The following is a 19,569-nucleotide window of genomic DNA, read 5'->3' as shown; positions in this document are numbered from 1 at the left end:
ACTTTTACTCTGTAAGTATAGCCAATATAAAGTTTGTGGGTCTCTTGTTATATTTCCATCTTGGAGAGAACCTGGTATCACTTCTGATTCCTATGTATCCTGTGGTCAAAGTAGAAGCTAGAAAATTTAAGGGCTAAAAACTGACTTTAACATTTCTGAATAGCTAGGCTTCCTGATTTCACTTTGTTTTGGATCTTTGTTTCTACCTTTTTAAAAAATACTAGCTCAGGGCTCTCCTGGTGGTGCAGTGGGTGGTGCAGTGGGCCCCCCAATGCAGGGGGCCCGGGTTCCATACCTGGTCGGGGAACTAGACTAAGAATTCCACATGCCACAACTAAAATCCTGTGTGCTGCAACTTAAGACTCGGCGCAGCCTAATAAATAAATAAATAAGCAAACAAACACACATACATACATACTAGCTCAGTAACAGATTAAAACAAAAAATTTTCTGAAAGTTTTTACCTAGTAATTTAGCTGCATTTCTATGGATTTTTCTAGAATTTATAAGCTACTCTACTACCAGAAATAGAAGTCATATTTATGTATTATTTGCACAGAAAGTTTTTATTTCATAGTCACATATTCTGATGGTGTGTTCTCATCCAAGGAGGTGATCAAAGTCTACACTCTACTAGGAGTCTGAAGAGGTTCACTGTTAGGAGTCGTTACATGCCTTTGGCCTGAACATTGTGGAAGTAGCTCCTGCAGCCTTCTAAACCTTCTGACCTGACTAATCTGTTACATAATTGGATTTTTTTCTTATGTGAAAATACTTGTTGTTTTCATCTTCAGGAGAGCATCTTTAGAAATAAGGAATCTCAGAGCCACAAGGGAGCTCAGAGATCATCTAATCCAGTTGTTCAGACATTTTAAAAAAAGAAATCCTTTGTATCACTATGTCAATATACCTGAAACTAATATAACGTTGTATGTCAATTATACTTCAATTAAAAAAAGTATGGAATCCTTTCTTCCCCCGTGATGACACACACGCACGCACACACGTCTGTGTAAGTGTGGTGAGTGTAATGGGTCAGTTATAGTTACTGTGGTTGAATCGGGAAGCTCAAATTTGCCTTTCTTGGACTCTTCTCCCTCAACGCACCAGCCCCTAACCCTCAGTACACTCACTGAGCCCTAAACACTGCACAGGATAGTTCTGTAACTCCTGACCTAGTCTATCCCGTAAGGTAAAGCTGGCCAAGTAGAAACAAAATTCACCCAAGACTACATACTCACTGGCCAAATAAGGACTTGGCCTGACCGTTTGCTATTTGCATTTTACCATTCTACTCTCGGGGGTACTTACCCTGCCGCAGGTCTATAGGGAGGCTGCTTAGCGTTTCCTGCAAACCTTTCTCTATCACAGCTGTCCTGTGGTTGGTCTGCAACAAGAATCTCGGTTTTGCCTGGCAGTTGTTATTGACTTAAAGTTCTGATGGTAAACCTAAATAAGTTCTGTCAGGGACAGCCTCTTCATCTTTAGAGGAACTATTTCCAGTGAGTTCGTTTCTCTGCAGATGTACTTGTGTGTTTTAGAGATTCCCTCAAATGCCTTGTTCTCTAACTGGACCTCTTGTGAAGTAAGAAAAACTGAAGGACCAGGAATGCTTGCAAAGGGACTTGAAAACCAATATACTTAAAAAAAATTTTCTGTAGACTATTTTACCATTCACTCATTCAGCTAACCAAATATTTGTTGATTGCCTTCTTTGGCAGTACTGTTCTGCCTACTAGGGATTTTGGTACATGTCAGGGTTCTCTGTTAGCTGTTCTCTTGCTCTTTCTTCTGACCCTGGGTAGTTTCATCTGCTTCATGGCTTCAGTATTTGTTTTACTTTCTGTGATTGAGGTATAGTCTTTGCCCTATGAGGGAGGCCTCCAACTTCTTGGCCACACCATCCTGTGATTTAAAATTTGTAACAAAGAATTGGAATGCATGAGAAATGCTGGCAACTTCCCCGTCCTGCAGAGATGCCATAACCCTTGACTGGGATGTGAGGGTAGAGGGATTCCCAATTTCTTGGCCACACTTTTCTGGAGCAGAGATTACATAGTGTTGGTCTGGGCGGAAGAGAGAGGAAGTGGATGATGGCTCAAGTGCCATGGACTCTCACTATTTTTACCAAGATTTAGTAGACTGTCTTGAATAAATGCTGTTTTGTACCCTTAGGACAGTTCCCCAAGACTTTAAATTCTTGGGTTTTTAAATTATTTTCACCAGCAATAGTTGTTTTGCTGGGGAGCAGGTCCATGGCACTGCTTTCTGGGCATCACTACGAGATTGACTCTTGAGCACTAAACCAGCCTTGCACCTCTGGAAATTCCATTTAGTGATTCTGTATCATCCTTTTGAGATACTGCTCAATTCAATCTGCTAATATTTTATTAAGGAATTTTACGTCTATGGTCCTATGAAGGATATTTGTAGTTTTTTTTTTAATACTTTCTTTGTCCAGCTTTGATATCAGGGTTATCCTGGTTTCATAGAGTGAATTGATTGAGTAGATTAGGTAGATTTGTTCTTAATTCTTGATTAAATGTTTCCTAGAATTTTCCAGTGAAAGCATCAGGTCCAGGAGATTTCATTTTGTGGGAGGTTTTTTTTTTAAAAGTATTTCGTAAGTATCTATTTCATATTGGGTGAATTTTAGTATGTTTTTAGGAGTCTGAAGAGGTTCACTGTTAGGGGTTGTTACATGCCTTTGGCCTGAACATTGTGGAAGTAGCTCCTGCAGCCTTCTAAACCTTCTGACCTGACTAATCTGTTACATAATCCAGCTTTTTGAGGAATTAGTTTATTTCATCCATGTTGTCAGGTTTATCTGTGTAGATTTGTTTCTACCATTTACTTACCTTGTAAATGTTTTTGGAGTGTGTAGTAAAATCCTGTTATAGCTCTGTAGCTGGTCATTTGTGTCTCATCTCTTTTCATTACTCTTGCTATAAGTTTGTCAACTTTATTGATTTTCCAAAGAACCAGATTTCCATAGATTTCTGCTCTTACCTATATTGCTCCCTTCCTTCTGTTTATTTTGCTGTTTTTCTGGTTTTCATTAGGAGGGAGTTTAGACTATGGATTTGAGACCTTTCCTTCCCCCCCCCCCCCGAGTCCTCTTTATCCCATAGGTTATTTAGAAATGGGTCTTTTTTTCTCCCAGGTGTTTAGTTTCTAAATTTTTCTTCCTGTCTTTCTGTTACTGTTTTCTATTTTGATTTAATTATGGTTATAGACCATGCTCTATATGATTTCAGTTTTCAATTTAGTAAGGTTTGTTTTATGACCCCGGATATGATCTGCCTTATGGATGTTCCATGGACACTTGAAAAGAATGGGTATTCTGTTGTTGAGTAGAGTGTCCTATAAATGTCAGTTGGATCCTGTTAATGTATCATTGAGTTCTATATTCTTGCTGATTTTCTGTTTAATAATTCTAGCAATTGCTTAATTGTTGACATCTCTAGTTATACTTACGCCTTTTCTATTTTCTACTTCCCATTCTGTTAATTTTTGTTTCATTAATTTTCCAGCTGTGTTCTTTAGTGTGAGAACATTTTGTAATGTCCTTTTTTCCCTTGGTAAAGTTACTTGCTCTCAAGCCTACTTTTTAAAATTAATGTTTACATGGTATATCTTTTTCTATATCCCTTTACTTTCAAAACTCACGTATATATTAATATATTTGAAGTAAATTTCTTTTAGATAGTATATAGTTGGATCATGGTTTTTTCCCTACTCTGTCAATCTCAGCCTTTTAGGATAAGCGACAAGGTCCTACTCTATAGCACAGGGAACTATTCAACATCCTATGATAAACCATAACAGAAAAGAATATTAAAAAAAGAATGTATATATATGTATAACTGAATCACTTTGCTGTGCATCAGAAATTAACATAACATTGTAAATCAACTATATTTCAGTTAAAAAAACTGCCTTTTAATTCATGTATTTAGACCATATATTATACTTTCCTGTAATTATTATTATGTTAGAGTCTAAGTTTGCCATTTTATTACTTTGTTTGTTATGGTTTTCATTTGTTTCCTTTTTCCTGCCTTTCTAATAGATTATGTGAACATTTGCTAAATTTCATTTTTATTTATTTTAGTGTTTTTGAGTAACTCTTTGGGTAGGTTTTTTTTTTGTTTGATTTTGGGGTGTTTTATTTTTGGTGGTTGCTCTTGTTATTACATTTTACATATATAAATTATCATAGAATATTGGTAACAACATTTTACCTTGAATGACGTATAAAAAACTTATCTACCTTTAGGTACTTTTTCCTTCCCACCTTCATAATTGTCTCAATTTTTTTCTGTACACACATTTGGCAGCATATCAGATAAAGTTCAATTTTTTGCTTTAACCATCAAACATAATTTAATTTAATACTGAAGAGGATAGGCTTTTATTATTTTCCTCAGTTTCTCCCATTTCATTGCTCTTCCTTCTTTTCTGTTTTTCCAAGTTTCTTTATGTTATTATTTCCTTTCTGGTTGGAGAACTTCTTTTAGGCATTCTTTTAGTGGTAGTCTATTGGTGATAAATTCCCTTAACTTTTCTTTTTTTCTGAGAATGTCGTTATTTACCCTTCATTGCTATGCAATATTTTCTGTTAACAGCGAATTCTGGGTTGATAGTTCTTCTCATTTAGCACCTAGAAAATGTTGTACCATTTCCTTCTGGTCTTACGGTTGCAGATGAGAAATCTATTCTAATTGAATTGTCACTCCCTATAGGTAAATTCTTTTTTCTAGTTGCTTTCAAGATTTTTTCCTCTTTGCTTTGTTTTCAGTAGTTTGATTATGATGTATCTTGGGTGGATTTGTTTGGATTCATTTTGATTGAGGTTCACTTGGATTCTTGAATCTGTGTTTTTGCTTTCTGCTAAATTTGTGAAAATCTCAGCGAATGTTTCCTCAAATATTTTGTCATCCTGAAGCTCTTTCTCTTCTCTCTTAGGGACTCCAGTGCCATGACTGTTACACCTTTTTTTGTTGTCCCACAGGTCTCTGAGGCTCTGGTCATTTTTTTTTAGTTTAACTTCTCTGTTGTTTAGATTGGGGAATTTCTATCGATTTGTCTTGAAATTCATCGATTCTCTTCTTTCTCATCTTCGTTCTTCTATTGAGCACATCTAGTCAGTTTTCATTTCATTACTATGTTTTTTAGTTACATAATTTCTATTTGGTTCTTTTATATCTTCAGTTTTTTGCAAAATATTCTATTTTTCAAACAACCTTTATAATGGCTCATTGAAACATTTATATGATGGCTGCTTCAGAACACTTGTTAGGTAATTCCAACATCTGAGTCATGTCAGTGTTGGTGTCTGTTGATTGTTTTTTCTCATTCTAGTTGAGATTTTTCAGGTTATGATTGGTGATTTTAGGTAGTATCCTGGACATTTGGGGCAATGTATCATGAGACTCTGGATTATACTGAATCTTCTCTGTAGCAGGGAGTCACTCTGGTGTAGTATCCAGGTCCTGGCCTGCCTTTGTGGGTTGTGGTTCTAATAACAATCTGGTTTCCAGAACCTTTGCATTACTCTTTTGGTCTACTTCGTGTGTGTGTGTGTGTGTGTGTGTGTGTGTGTGTGTGTGTTTTATCCAGAGACCTTACTGAAAATTTTGCACGTATTCCACACTGTAATTGAGTTTTAAACCTTTGCTCTTTTAATTTTGGTCAGTTTCACTTGTGGTTCCTTATTTGGATTTTACTTCCAAGGTTTAACTGTCCCTTTTTCTACCTACCTCCTCTCCCAAATCCTCCTGTTTATTTCTGTTTGGCAGGTGCCACCTGCTACCGCTGGGTGGTGGTGGGAGTGGAAATCTAGGCTTCCCTCTCAGCTTCTGCTGTCACCACTCCCATGGGGCAGTCTGAGCATTGCCTGTTACCGCTAGGCTGAGGTTCAGACTGCGCACTCAACTTCTGCTGATACCACCCCTGGGAGAGACTGTGTATTGCAGCGTGCTGTTGGCTGGCAGAGAGTAGAAGAGCAGGCTTCCCACTTGCTGCCAGCAGTACCAGGAGGCACATGGAACCCCAGGCCCCTGCTTGGTTTCCATGGCGCTGCTGGAGACGGGCTCAGTTTTTTTCCACTGGGTTTGGCAGGATTGGAGTCAGCATTGTTAGTAAGGTTTCTGTCCTGCATAGAGACTCTTTTCCTGGTCATTTGCTTGAGAAAGCAGGCTTTTTTGGTCTCTTTCCATCGGGCCTGTTGGTGTTTCTGGGTTGTAGGATTCTCCAGTACCAAGTCTATGGTATGTGTGAGGTAAAAAGAAAACTTGATTGAGAGTCTAGAAATAAACCCCTACATGTATGGTCAACAGATTTTCAACAAAGTTACCGGGAGCATTCAGTGGGGAAAGAATAGTTTCTTCAACCAGTGGTGCTTGGACAATTGGATATGCACATGCAAAAGAATGAAATTGCATTCCTACCTAGGTTATATACCTACCATATACAAAGATAAACTCAAACAGGCTGAAGGAACTACATGTAACATTTAAAAGTATAAAACTTTTTGAAGAAAATATATGGTTAATTCTTTATAACCTTGGATTTAGCAATGAATTCTTAGATATGACACTGAAAGCACAAGCATCAAAAGAAAAACATGAATACGTTGGGCTTCAGAAAAATTTAAAACTTCTGTGTATACAAGTAGTGATCAAGAAAGTGAAAAAACACCTATGAAAAGGGATAAAATATTTGCAAATCATATATCTGTTAAGGGTCTAGCATCTAGAATATAAAAAGAACTCAACACACAACAACGGAGAGATTATTAACCCACTTTAAAAAATGGGCAAAAGACTTTATTAGACATTTCTCCAAAGATATACAAATGGCCAACAAGCACATGAAAAAAATGCTCAGCATCATTAGTTATTATAGAAATGCAAATCAAAACCACAGTGAAGTACCACTTCATACCCAGTGGGATGGCTTTAATCAAAAGAATAGAAAATAACAAATGTTGGCAAGGATGTGGAGCAATTGGAACCCTCATGCATTGCTGGTGGGAACATCAAATGGTACAGCTGCTATGGAAAAGTGTTTGGTGGTTCCTCAAAAAGTTAAACAGAATTTGCATGTGATCCATTCATTCCACTTCTGTGTATATACCCAGAAGAACTGAGAGCAGATACTCAAACAGATAACTTGTACGCCTTTACCAAAAGGTGGAAGTATCTCGGGTGGCCCCAGCTGCAGTGGCTTGAAGCAGGATTTTGGTTCTCCAGCCGGAGATTGAAGTCAGGCCGTGGCAGTGAGAGCACTGAATCCTAGCCACTAGGCCAGTGGCCAGTGACAAGACCCTGGCCTGTCGGCTTTGTAGAAGTGAATTTCCACAAAGAGACAGAAAGTAATGAAACAAGTAAAGTGTTTATTAGAAGGAAAAAGGGTTCATGTGGATAGACACACAGATGGGCTTAGAGAAAGAGCTGTGCCCTTGTGGTAGTTTGAATCACTTTTATGGGGCATTTCTTCTGGGTTTCCTCTGGCCAGTCATCTTGCTTTGCCTGGCTCTTGAGTCCGTATTTGGTTTATCTCAGGGTCCTCCCCTGTGTGTGCATGCATCTCTTAGCCAAGGTGGATTCTAGCAAAGAGGCCTATGGGTAGGTTGACATCACCTACTATGGGTGGCATCCCCTCCCTTTTTTGACTCCTGAGGAGCCGTTCTGCGCGTGTGTAGTCAGGAGGGTCTCTTTGACCTCGAGAATGAGGAATGGGGTATCTTTATCTCTTATCTGGTCAGGACTCAGCTCTTCTCTGCTCCCGCTATTATCTTTGTCTTGGAGTATCTGTCCACAGGGGACAGACTCCAGCTGCGCAGCCTGGGGTGCATCTATCTCCTGCCTCAGAAACAACAGTACCCAAAAGGTGGAAGCAACCCAAATGTCCATCAACTGATAAACAAGTTGTGATATATTCATATAATGGAATATTATTTAACCATATAAAGGGATTAGATGTGGATACATGCTACAACATGGAACCTTGAAAACAATGCTGAGTGAAAGGAGCCAGACAGAAAAGGTCACATGTTCAATTCCATTTATATGAAATATTCACAATAAGTAAATCCATAGAGACAGAAAGCAGATGCGTGCTTGCCAGGGTCTGGGGCAGGAGATACTGTTCAGTGGATATGGTACAGTATTCTTTTGGTGTGATGAAAATGTTTTGGGACTAGGTAGAAATGACGGTTGCACCGTATTGTGAATGCACTAAATGCAGAAGGATTGCGCACTTTTAATGGTCAGTTTTACATTATGTGAATTTTACCTCAATAAAAAGAAATGGAAAGAAAACCCAAGGAGTTCCCTAGCCAGGCTGCTACTTTTATTTTTTTGGTACGCGGGCCTCTCACTGTTGTGGCCTCTCCCGTTGAGGGACGCGCAGGCTCAGCGGCCATGGCTCACGGGCCCAGCCGCTCCGTGGCATGTAGGATCCTCCCGGACCGGGGCACGAATCCGTGTCCCCTGCATCGGCAGGTGGACTCCCAACCACTACGCCACCAGGGAAGCCCCAGGCTGCTACTTTAATCTTTCAGAGTTTAAAAACAATTTTTCTGCATTTTGTTGTTGTTCGTTGGTTTCACTCAGCTGGAAGTATAGGGAGAAATGCATCTACTCCATCTTGTCTCTAGAAGAGTACCTTAGGCTCACCTTAGCAGCTTTTTAAAAAGACTAATGCTCCTTCTCCACCCTGGGCCAATTTAATGAGAATGGGAGACGGGTGGGGGAGGTGAGTTGCATCAGTACAAAAAATGTTCACAGGTTATTCAAATGGGGACCACCATTGTAAAGCATTGTTTGAGGCACATACTTCCTGCCATTGATGAGTTTTGGAAATAGCTATTTGACACACTGAGACGTGAAGGGAAGCTCTTTACAAGGAAGGTCGTTCTTTTGAACATTGTCATCTGCAGGTGTGAATTTTGAAATAGCTCTGACCATCTCACTAACAGCCTATGAATGTAGCTGACAGCAGGAATGTGGATTAGAGAGATGAAAGAAACCTGGTACTTGATTACACCGTTCATCTACTGAACTAGCCAACTCTGGAGTCTGTCGTCTCTCTCTGCTTTCTGCTGTATGAAAAAAATACTTATGTCCTTATCGTTTCAGCTCTGAGTTTTGATTCTAACTTGTAGCTGGAAGCTACCAAACTATCATAGCTATTGAGAGGCGAAATTGGTGGAAAAATACACCACTGTTCGCTAATGTGTTTTCCTAGTATTTGTCTCATGTAAATAACACTGCACTGAATGTGTTGGGGTGTATAGCTGTTTCTCCCAAAGTTGGATTTTATTTTTCACTCAGGTTAGGATGACAGAAGTAGCCAATACTGTTACCGCTCTTGCTAATGTTTCCAAAGTGCTTTCCCAACAGATGATACCTGTCCACAATGTTAGCAGCGTTAGGTTTTTTTTTTAATTTAATTAATTTATTTTTTATACAGCAGATCCAGCATTAGGTATTTTTTATCTTACTAGATTTTACTTTTTGGATTGTTGTGTGTTCATGGTGTGTCATTATGGTTTCCCACTGTGATTTCTTTTATTGCTGAACATGTTAGCAGTTTCTCCATGTTTTCAGTGATTAGCTACATTTCTTTTTAGGAAAGTTCCAATCATGCCCTTTGTGCCACAGCTTGGTAGCTACGGGACTTAGGGAAGCCACAGCATGATGCCCACATGATAAAATTGGTGTGAGATTGAAAAGAGACCTTTTCCTAAAGTTCTCTGTATTCTTTGATAATTAGAATGTTATCAGTTTGCTGCACATAATTTTCACTGTTTTATTTCCCTTTTTGTGGCATTATCTATCTTATACACACAAATTTTAAATTGTACTTAGTCAAATATGTCACTTTCCAGCCATAATTTAAAGGTAAGAATAAGACAATAAGACAAATGATATGGATACATACATGAGTTAATGTGCTAACAATATAAAATTACAAAAATGCCACGAGAATAGCCTAAAAGCAGAAGACATTTTCAAAGGTTTCCCTTATATCTTCATCTTTATTATGTACCCCTTGAACCAGTTTGCCCAAAGTCAGACTTTTCTAAGTACGATGTAACATGTGGAGTCTTTATTGCTCAACCAAGTCGTTGGCATGGAACCAGTTGCCAACTTAATAAAAGAGGAGAGTCCAAGAGTTTCAAGATGTGAAAGGATGTAGCCTGTCAGTTTGATTTCCTGTTACTTTTCTTCCAGAAACATGATCAGGGGCAGGTTCTGTTGGAGATGGTCTTCAGGCACCTTGATTTGACTGAGCGTGACTATTTTGGTTTACAGCTGGCTGACGATTGCACAGATAACCCAGTAAGTGTAAGCTGCTGTTTTTCATTGCCATTGCAATTTTTCTCTCTTCATAATAAGTCCTTTCTGATTTATAATGTTCACTGTTTGAGTTTTTTAAAATTTTTAATTTGAATGATTACAGGTAATTCTTTTGCCTTTGAACTTCAGTTTCTTGATATTTTAATCTGTTGGGTTATTAAGGTTTTTCTAATCATAAGTCAGTCTATAGATCGAGTGCCAGTTTCTTTCTCTACTTGTCTCAGACAACTGAGAAGCAAATCTTGGAGAGAAAATTGGGCATAAAGGTTAAAATGTTAACATTACAATATTGAAGTAAATACTTAATGTATCTTGAGTGTTACATAAATTAGCCTGCATTAAGATGAAATTAGTTTTTCATCTTAAAATTGTGAATTCTTTGTAAATTTATATGGTTATACAGTGAGGGTTTTTCACAAACGAATATGATATCCTTTTGCCTAGTACAGGAGAATGACTGTTTTGAAGGAAATGTTTTGTATAGTTGAGAAAAATTGGGAGGCTGAAGAAATGGTTCTCTGAATCAGTTCTTTAGAAATCAGTTTGTAAGGTCTTATATGGAAAATATGAGTAACGATTGGGAGGAAAGTAGGGCTTCTATCTCTTGCTCTCGTTTTTTCTCATGGTTACGTCCTAGGTCTCTGAAAGAATGGTTAGTGGAAAGTAAATGTGAAATGTTAAATATTACTTTTTCTTGGCATTACTTACTGATTTTGTATGAAAAACTGTGAAGATGAGGTGGATAAAATAAAGCAAGGTCCAGCTAGTCTCAGTGGAAATAAAGCCTTTTACACTGAACTGAAATAAAAACAAACTTTCCTCGTACTTCATCAGATGACTTGAGCTGCTCCAAGGCCTAGAGAAATAGTGTTATTTCTTAATAAATGAACGCGAAAATATTGATAGAAGTGAGTAGAAATGTCAGTAATGCTACCTTTCACAGAAAGATAAATTGTTAGCCAGGCAAATACGTGAAAGGTGTCTGCTACTATGTGCAATATTGAGATTTAAAAAAATAGGTAATTCTTAGATTATCTTGCTGACACTCATAGGTCAGACCGTTTAGATAGAAGCCTGTCCTTAGATGGTTTGGAGAAGTGACAGACAACAAAGAAGAAAGAGACCAGTTACTTATCACCATAGTCACTAAGAAAGTGTTCCAGAAGGACTAATAATTGAGACCACATATGTTACAAGAAGTAAAAATTCTGTCTCATAAATTTGTACACAAGAAGACATTTCTACTCTAAAACAATTACAGCAGGATAAATGTGGGGAAGCAGAGGTATCAGTATTTTGAGCTGCGTTGATCTCTTGGCTGTCTCCTACTTTTTCTTACTTTGTCTTACTTTTCCATCTTGAGCATCCCTTCTGAAATAAGGTATTATATTTCCAGGTCCCAGGGACCAATTGCTGATGATCCAGAATAATTCTTCCCCCCAGATTAGAATCATACAGTTTTAAAGACGCAAAAGAAGCCTTAGAGATTATTTTGTCTCACCACACTTATTTTTCATGAGAAATTATCCCAATCCAAGGAGATAAAGCCCAAGCTACTTTGCTGGTATTAATGAAACTAGACTTGGGTCTCCTAACTCCCCCTGCAGGTCTTTTCCGTACACAGCACTACAACTTCAGTATTTAAATATTCAGAAGAATCTGTGAAATGCCAAAAGGTGTCTAAGGAGGGGCCTTTAGAGCACAAATGTAATTATTGTCCCATTTCTGGTTGTCAGTGTGAAATATGTCAAGACTTTGAGGATAATTAATGGACTGAGGAAAAGAGATGCCATTTTAAAAAAGAGAAGGAGTCAGGGTGTAACGTTTATTAAATATCTATTGCGGACTTGTTAGTAAACCAAATTCTCACAATAATCTTATGAAACTATCGTTAAAATTCTCTTAAAGATGAAAAACTGAGGCTTACAAAACTCGTTTAATCACACAGATAATTAAGTAGCTGCAAAAGGATTTGAAGTCATATTTATCTGACTCCAAAGCCTTTATTTTCCCTTCCCAAGAGAGAATGATGCAGATGCACAGGACTTATAAAAATGAGCATATGGAGGAGAGGAGGTACTCATGCCATAAAATTACCAGCAGTGACCAAAAGGGACTTGGTAATATCCCCGAAGAATTAACCCCTGTCAATTCTTACTAGTTAAGAGTTTCTTCATCTTAAAGCTCATATATGTTATATATACATGTGTATATATATAGTGTGTAAATGTATGTGTTGCATATATATTTTATATGTATAGATACTGAATATTCGCCTTTGAGGATCAGAATCAGTATTGTCTTAGGCGTGTAGATGCTGAAATTAGTTTAATTGGATTTATAACTGATAAACTGAAAAAGCACCTGGCATTTGATTGTAGTCTTACATGTAACAAACACAGAATCATAGTTGACTATCCTTTGCTTTAGAATCTTCCTTGGCAATGAATTCCAGTGCAACAAACAAAATTACTTAAAAGAAAAGCTTTGACTTTTTGAAATTTCTTCTGCTTTCATTTAAAACCTATTTATCACAGCTTTCGCTCGTAGCATAATGTCTTGTATAATAGTTGTATTCAGTAAATGTGTATTGAGTGAGTGGGCAAAATAATGAGTAACATGGTTGTAATTCATTACCCATAATTTCTTTAATTTTATAAGCACTTCGAGGTGGCTGTACCTTAGTGGCTTTTATCAGCGTGATATTCATCAGAGCCTCGAGATTGTTACTCGTGTGCATCATGAGTAATATATTTACTTTCTTTTTTTTTTTGGCCCCCAGAGTGAATTACAGTGCCCTTCAGTGGGACAGAGAGTAGATTATGATTACTGTTGACTTGTTCTTTCTGCAGTTTCATCCTTCTGAGAGTTTTGTTGTGGTTATGATATTTACTGGTTTACTACTGTTTCCGTATCCCCTAACCTTGTGACTTTCAAACTTGAACTTACATCAGAATTACCTGAAGGCTTCTTACAGTACAGATTTCTGGGCCCTATGCCTAGAGTTTCTGATTCAGAAAGTTAGGGGTGGAGCTCCGGTAATTCACATTTCAGACAAATTCCCCTGTAATGCCAATGCTGTTGGTAGTTCAAGGCACCACATTTTGAAAACCACTGCTCTAACCCAGTAGACTGTTAATTAGGTAAGAAATGATTCATAGAGAATAGCTTGGTCTACTCTTTGAAGATTAATTTCATATAACTCAGTGTTCTTGAATTATTTCATCTGGTTTGAAGAAATATAGAAGTCACATAGAGAATGACTTATTTCAACAAACCATGTTTTAGTACCACATGATTGCTAAAATGCTTGCTTTTATTTCTCTCATGTTCTCATATGGTATTTCTCTCATGTTCCTTTCATCTGCTTCTACTGTAATACCTTAATTCAGGCTCTTACTACCTACCTTTTGTATAAACCTCTTCGGTAGCCTGCCAAATGATAGATCTTTGTTTTTGTTCTCTTTAAACCCGGTTCCATTTTGGGAGGGAATGACAGAGGGATCTGGGGTGCAGAGAAGTATTTCAGAGAGAATCAGTAGCATATGCAGGGTTCCAGAGTGAAGAGAGAGGACTGTTGTATTTGAGGAACTGAAAAAGAATTTTTTAATACCTATGGCTGGAATATAGAGCAGGAAGAGAAGATGGGTCACAGATGAGATACGAGTAGTGCAATAGATCATCAAGTGCTTTTGATCTGTGTTAAGATTGTACCAGCCTAAGGATTTATTTACACAAGCAACATGAAAATTGTATTTTAGACATATCACTCTGGGTACAGTATAGCCAGTGGCAAGTAAAGTGGCAAACTAGAGACAGGTGAGAGATTGTTGCACTAGTGAGTTACTGGATTGGCTCTGGTGGTGGGTAAGTGCTCAAGAGAGTCAGGAGAGAAAGTCAGCAGGGCTCATGAGGGAAAGAGTGAACTCAGAGAGTCTGGTATCTCAGATTCTGTCTTTGGCAACTTGGTACATAGAAGAACCATGCAAATGGTATTGTTGGTTTTCTTTTTCAGTTACCAATTTGTTTATTTCTAGCATATAGAAATACAGTTTATTTTTTTTATTGTGTAACCTTTCTAAACTCACTTATTAATTCTAGTCACTTTTTGTAAATTCTGTAGGATTTTCTACATAGAGAGTTTCTGATTCAGAAAGTTTGGGGTGGAGCTCCAGTAACATGGGGTGGAGCTCATGTAACATGTTTACATGACAGTCTTTCTACATAGATTGTCATGTAAACATGCTTTTTTCTGCGTAAATCATGTCATATGTGAATAGGGAGTTTTACTTCTTCCCTCCCAGTCTTTATTCTTTTTTACCATTATTTTTTATTCTTTATTACATGAAAGCTGAGGCTACCAGGACAATGACGAATAGAGGTGACTGACGGCAGCACACTGCCTTACCTGTTCCCTGTCGTAGGAGGAAGGTACTCAGCGTCTCACCATTAAGTGTGCTTCTGGCCTCTAGAATTTTTCTTTTAAATCAGTGTAATTGAGGCATAATTTACATAGAATAAAATTCAGCATCCATTCATAATGAAAACTCTTAAACTTGGAAAAGGACCATTCTCACTGTGATAAAGGACATCTGCTGAACACAGGTGCATCAGGGCATTGTAAAACCACAATGAGATGTCACTGAACGTCCATTAGAATAGTTAAAAAATTAGAGTCTCACAATACCACACTTTGGCAAGGATGTGGAGCAATTATTAAGGATTGCTGGTAGGACTTTAAAAGGATACAACCACTTTGGAAAGTAGAGTTTGGCAGTTTCTTGTAAAACTAAACATAGATTTAATATATACCTCCAAGGAACCCCTCTTTTGGATATTTATCCAAGAGAAATGAAAACATGTTACACGAAACCTTGTACACAAATGATCATAGTAGCTTTATTCATAATAGCTCATTCCTGAATTAACTTTAACATCTGTCAATAGTGAATGGATGAAAAATAATGGTTATATTTTTGCATGATATACTCTATTATTTCATTTATATTAAATTGTAGAGCAAGCAAAACTGGTATATAGTGACTGAAAGCAGATCAGTGATTGCCTGGGCTTGGGGGACTGGGTGCAGAGGGACACAGGGAACCTCTCAGGGTGATAGAAAGAGCTTGGCTATGGACAGGGTAGTGACGTCCTGTACGACTTGGACTGTGTTATTGAGAACGAGTGGATCTGGACCCACAGTCCATACCCTGCTTCCCTTTGGGCGAACGGTTATCTCTATTCATTTCTTTACGTTTGCAACTGCTTCTCTTTCCTGGGGCTTTGGGGTCTTCCTGTGCATGTAGAAGTTGAACTGTCAGCCAGAGTTGAGGTGGCTTTTATATCCGGATTTTAGAGTTAAGCCCTTCTGCTGCCTCCCTCTCTTTCAGGATTTCCTCCTCAATTTTCTGGGTACCCTGCCACTCCTGCCTGAACTCTGTCCACTGACACCTCAAGTTTTAGTGAGGCTGTCCCCTGCCTGGTGCAGGATTTGAGATTGCTCTCAGGCAAAAAACTGCAACTATAGAAATCTCACCCGTTGCAGTTTTTGTTTTTCAAGAATAGACTTAGGTCCAATTTCTTCTGCCTGCTTTTTGTTGCTTTCCAGTGAGTGCCATGAGCAGACAAGAAGTGTTAAGGATTTCTTAGAAGATTCAGTGCTTGCAAGGATTGGTGGAAAAATCAAATAGAGGAAACCGAAAAAGAATGTAGCAAAGAAATACAGTAGAGGCGGAGAGTTTTCAGGGTCAGGCAGCACAGTTTATCAAAACGATTTGAAACAGCTACGCTGCTTAGCCCTCTTCTCTTTCTCTGGTTCAACGAGGGCAGCAGGTGCAGTTCCCTGTGGAATAAATATGTTTGTGTGTTTGGGATGAAGGTGCAGAGAACTCATTTCTTCTCAGTGATAAAATGAATCTGCCTTGAGAGTCCAAATGAATCATTTGGAAAACTTTTTACAACTAGTAGGACTTAAAGCTGTAGAAACAAATAAATATCAATATCTTTCAATATATCAATTAGGGAACATAATCCAACAAAATAGCAAATTAAATAAGTTTTCTTTTAAAAACCCAAATCCATTGAATATCTATGAATAAACTTTTGACATTAGGGGTGTCAAAATCTATAGGAAGAAAACTATAAAACTTTACAGGAAGAGATAATAGAAGACACGAGTAAATGGAGAAATAACACGTTCAGGATGAGGGAGACTCACTGCTGTGAAGATTTCACTGGTAAAGTCAGTGCAGTTGCTAGTTAGAATCTGAACTGAATTTTGGGGTGGCATGAGTGAAGTTGACCCTGTGACCCTCAAGTTCATCTGGCTCCATCTTCATGGTTTAAGCCAAGAACCTACGTCCTATCTAATTGACGTCATTGAGGAAGTATTACATTTCCCAGTGCTTGTTAGTGTACTCCTAGCTGTGTCAGCCTCACACATCTACTTGTGTATGTAAATATGTCTGCATTTCTGGTCAGGAAGGCAGGCTTTGGGGCAATAACTGGTCCCAAATTTCGATTTTAGACAGACATTAAAATAAATGTAATTTATGTTTTTTTTTCTAGAAAGTATGGAGGAAAAAATCACCAGATTGATAGATGGGTGAGACTATGGATAAATGGGTGGATACATAGGGGGAACAGATGTGTTAAGTAGGGGTGAAAACCATCTGATTATTGGCACAGAAACAGATTCCCCCGTCCCACTGAGTCATTCAGCAGGGTTAGTCCTTCACCAGGTATTTTTAGTAGATGTTATATGCCATGTTCTGTGCTGGGTACTGACCCTTCAGCTATAAATCAGATTTTATTCCTTACCTTAAGGAGTTCAAAATCTAAGAAAGGAGATAGGCAATAAAAAAGTAAAACAAATATGTTGCAATTAAGAAAATGTTATGAAGGAATTTAACGTTCCTTACCCGAAGGAAAATAACTAAGTAGATAGGAGCTTTGTGACATACGATACTTTTGATAGATAAGGCAGTCCATGAAGGCCTTTCTGATGAGGTGGAATTTAAGCTGAGACTTAGATAACGAAAGACGTCAGCCATGGGAAAAGCCAGAGAGGAACATTCTGTGCATAAGGAAGCTTAGAATTGAAGGCCCCAAGATGGCATCTTGGGGAAACAGAAAGGAGGCCATTAAGCTGGAGCTCAGTAAACTGAGGTGGAGGAAGTGAGGAGAGAAGTAACACATGATATCACTTACATGTGGGTCTGCAAAAGGGTACAAAGGGACTTACCTACGAAACAAATACTCACAGATGCAGAAAACAAACATATGGCTACCGGGGGGAGGGAGAGTAGATTGGGAGACTGGGATCGACATGTACACACTCGTACGTATAACATAGATAACTAATAAGGACCTGCTGCACAGGGAACTCTACTCAGTGCTCTGTGGTGGCCTACATGGGAAAAAAATCTAAGAAAGAGTGGATATATGTATATGTTAAAAAAAAATTGTGTTAGCCACAGATTTGGAACTGTCAAAACTGAACTGGACACCTATTTTGATTGGTATTTTAAGGCTTCCAAAACTTATCAGGAGTCTAAAATTGCCTCTTTGAAATATATATTTTTAAAATTAACTGAGGCAAATAAAACATTAAAGAAAGACCAATAGAATAAAAAAAGGAAGTAGGGAGAGACCATGTAAGCCACAGTAAGGCCTTTGGACCTTAACATTGAGAAATTATCAAGAGATGTTAAGCAAAGGAGTGAGCCTTTTAAAAGACTACTGTAGCAAAAAAAAAAAAAAAAAAAAAAAAAAGACTACTGTAGCTTCGGGGGGAGGGAGGATGATGGTAAGAGGCAGAGCCGTAGGTAAGAGGCTGTGGCCAGGGCTGTCCCAGAGACATGGATGGTGGCAGAGTAGATGGTGAAGAATTATTCAATTCTAGGGACGGTTTGAAGGTAGAATTAGTTGGATTGGATATGTTGGATGTTATGGATAATGGAAAGGAAGGATTCATGGATGACTTTCAGCCACTTGTTACTGAAATCTGTTTGTGTGCTCTGCATGGAATCAAGTATGGGTGGTAGGAGGACAGTTTATAAGTAACGATATATAAGCTTATATTTGTGTAGTGCTTTGAAAATACTGCCACGTCTATCACCTCATTTTGGATTCTTTAATTTTTTTAACTGAACGTTGGCAGTTGAAATGTTTTCTGAATTTAGTTATAGTTCGCCTGAAATAGAGCTTAACTGGCATTCAAAAGTGTCGAGACTACTTGAAATTTTCATATACAAAAAGCAGTCCTTCCCCAAACTAAACATTGTCTCTTAAAAAATTAGTATGGGGTGTTATGGGGGGGTATTTTGTTTTTTGTTTTCTTTTTTAAGGGAGTTAAAATTTTTCATAAGAGTAGATTTTCATGATGTGTAGTTAAATTTTGTCTGAATGAGAGCATAAAGCCAAGCATATTTTTATGAAAGATAAAGAGAATTTTAAAAACTTGATAGACTAATATATAATATAGTTAAATTAACAGAATCACTTCATATTGCAGTGATTATTAAGCATTTTTTACTTTTGGAATAGAGGTTATTGCACACTATATAACTTAATGAGAAATTGAAATCAAAATCTTAAAGCACAAGTACATCCAATACTTTCTAGCATAATTTTGTTATATTTGATATGAGTCTGTAATTTAGTGATTCTTTTCCCCCTACCTAGGCCTTTTCAAAAAATGCAATTTTTAGCATTAATCTTCAAATGGAACAGACTTGCAAGAATTGATGTATTAGTTCCTCCAGGAAAAAAAGAAATCAGTCTTATTTATTTATTTTTCAGAGGTGGCTGGATCCAAACAAACCAATAAGGAAGCAGCTAAAGAGTGAGCAAACATATTTATTTGATGTTATACAAGTATACTTTATAAAGATGAAGGACTAATATAATCTAATTAATTAGAACTGCTTTTATTAATTCTAGGAGGATCTCCTTACAGTTTGAACTTTAGAGTCAAATTTTTTGTAAGTGACCCCAACAAGTTACAAGAAGAATATACAAGGTGGGTTTTTATGGAGCATGTTTTTACTTGAAAATATTGTCAAAACCATTATGAAATTTTGAAATTAATTAGGTAAAAATAGATTACCATGACATCATTCTGAGCTTCCCTGCCAGCACACAGAGTGGGTTCTAGACGTTTCAAGCTAAGTCTCCTCCTCTGTTGGATGGCTGGGAG

The 19,569-nt window shown here is 37.7% G+C and overlaps 1 protein-coding gene across 7 annotated transcripts in view; it reads left to right on the top strand.

Moving 5' to 3' along the window:
• The window catches only part of PTPN4 (protein tyrosine phosphatase non-receptor type 4), a 178,636-nt gene that overhangs the window by 64,145 nt on the left and 94,922 nt on the right, over positions 1-19,569 (top strand). For 5 of the 7 annotated variants that reach the window (XM_033400230.2, XM_033400232.2, XM_033400231.2 and 2 more), the window contains exons 3-5: positions 10,245-10,352; positions 19,173-19,215; positions 19,293-19,392. In XM_033400230.2, the coding sequence (XP_033256121.1) occupies positions 10,245-10,352; positions 19,173-19,215; positions 19,293-19,392 (251 nt within the window). The remainder of the gene's footprint in view (positions 1-10,244; positions 10,353-19,172; positions 19,216-19,292; positions 19,393-19,569) is intronic. The other 2 variants (XM_004276902.4, XM_033400229.2) reach the window with 1 other exon arrangement.

The sequence above is a fragment of the Orcinus orca genome, chromosome 7, assembly GCF_937001465.1.
Source record: "Orcinus orca chromosome 7, mOrcOrc1.1, whole genome shotgun sequence".
NCBI classification, from domain to species: domain Eukaryota; kingdom Metazoa; phylum Chordata; class Mammalia; order Artiodactyla; family Delphinidae; genus Orcinus; species Orcinus orca.
This window is presented reverse-complemented; position numbering and strand designations above follow the sequence as displayed.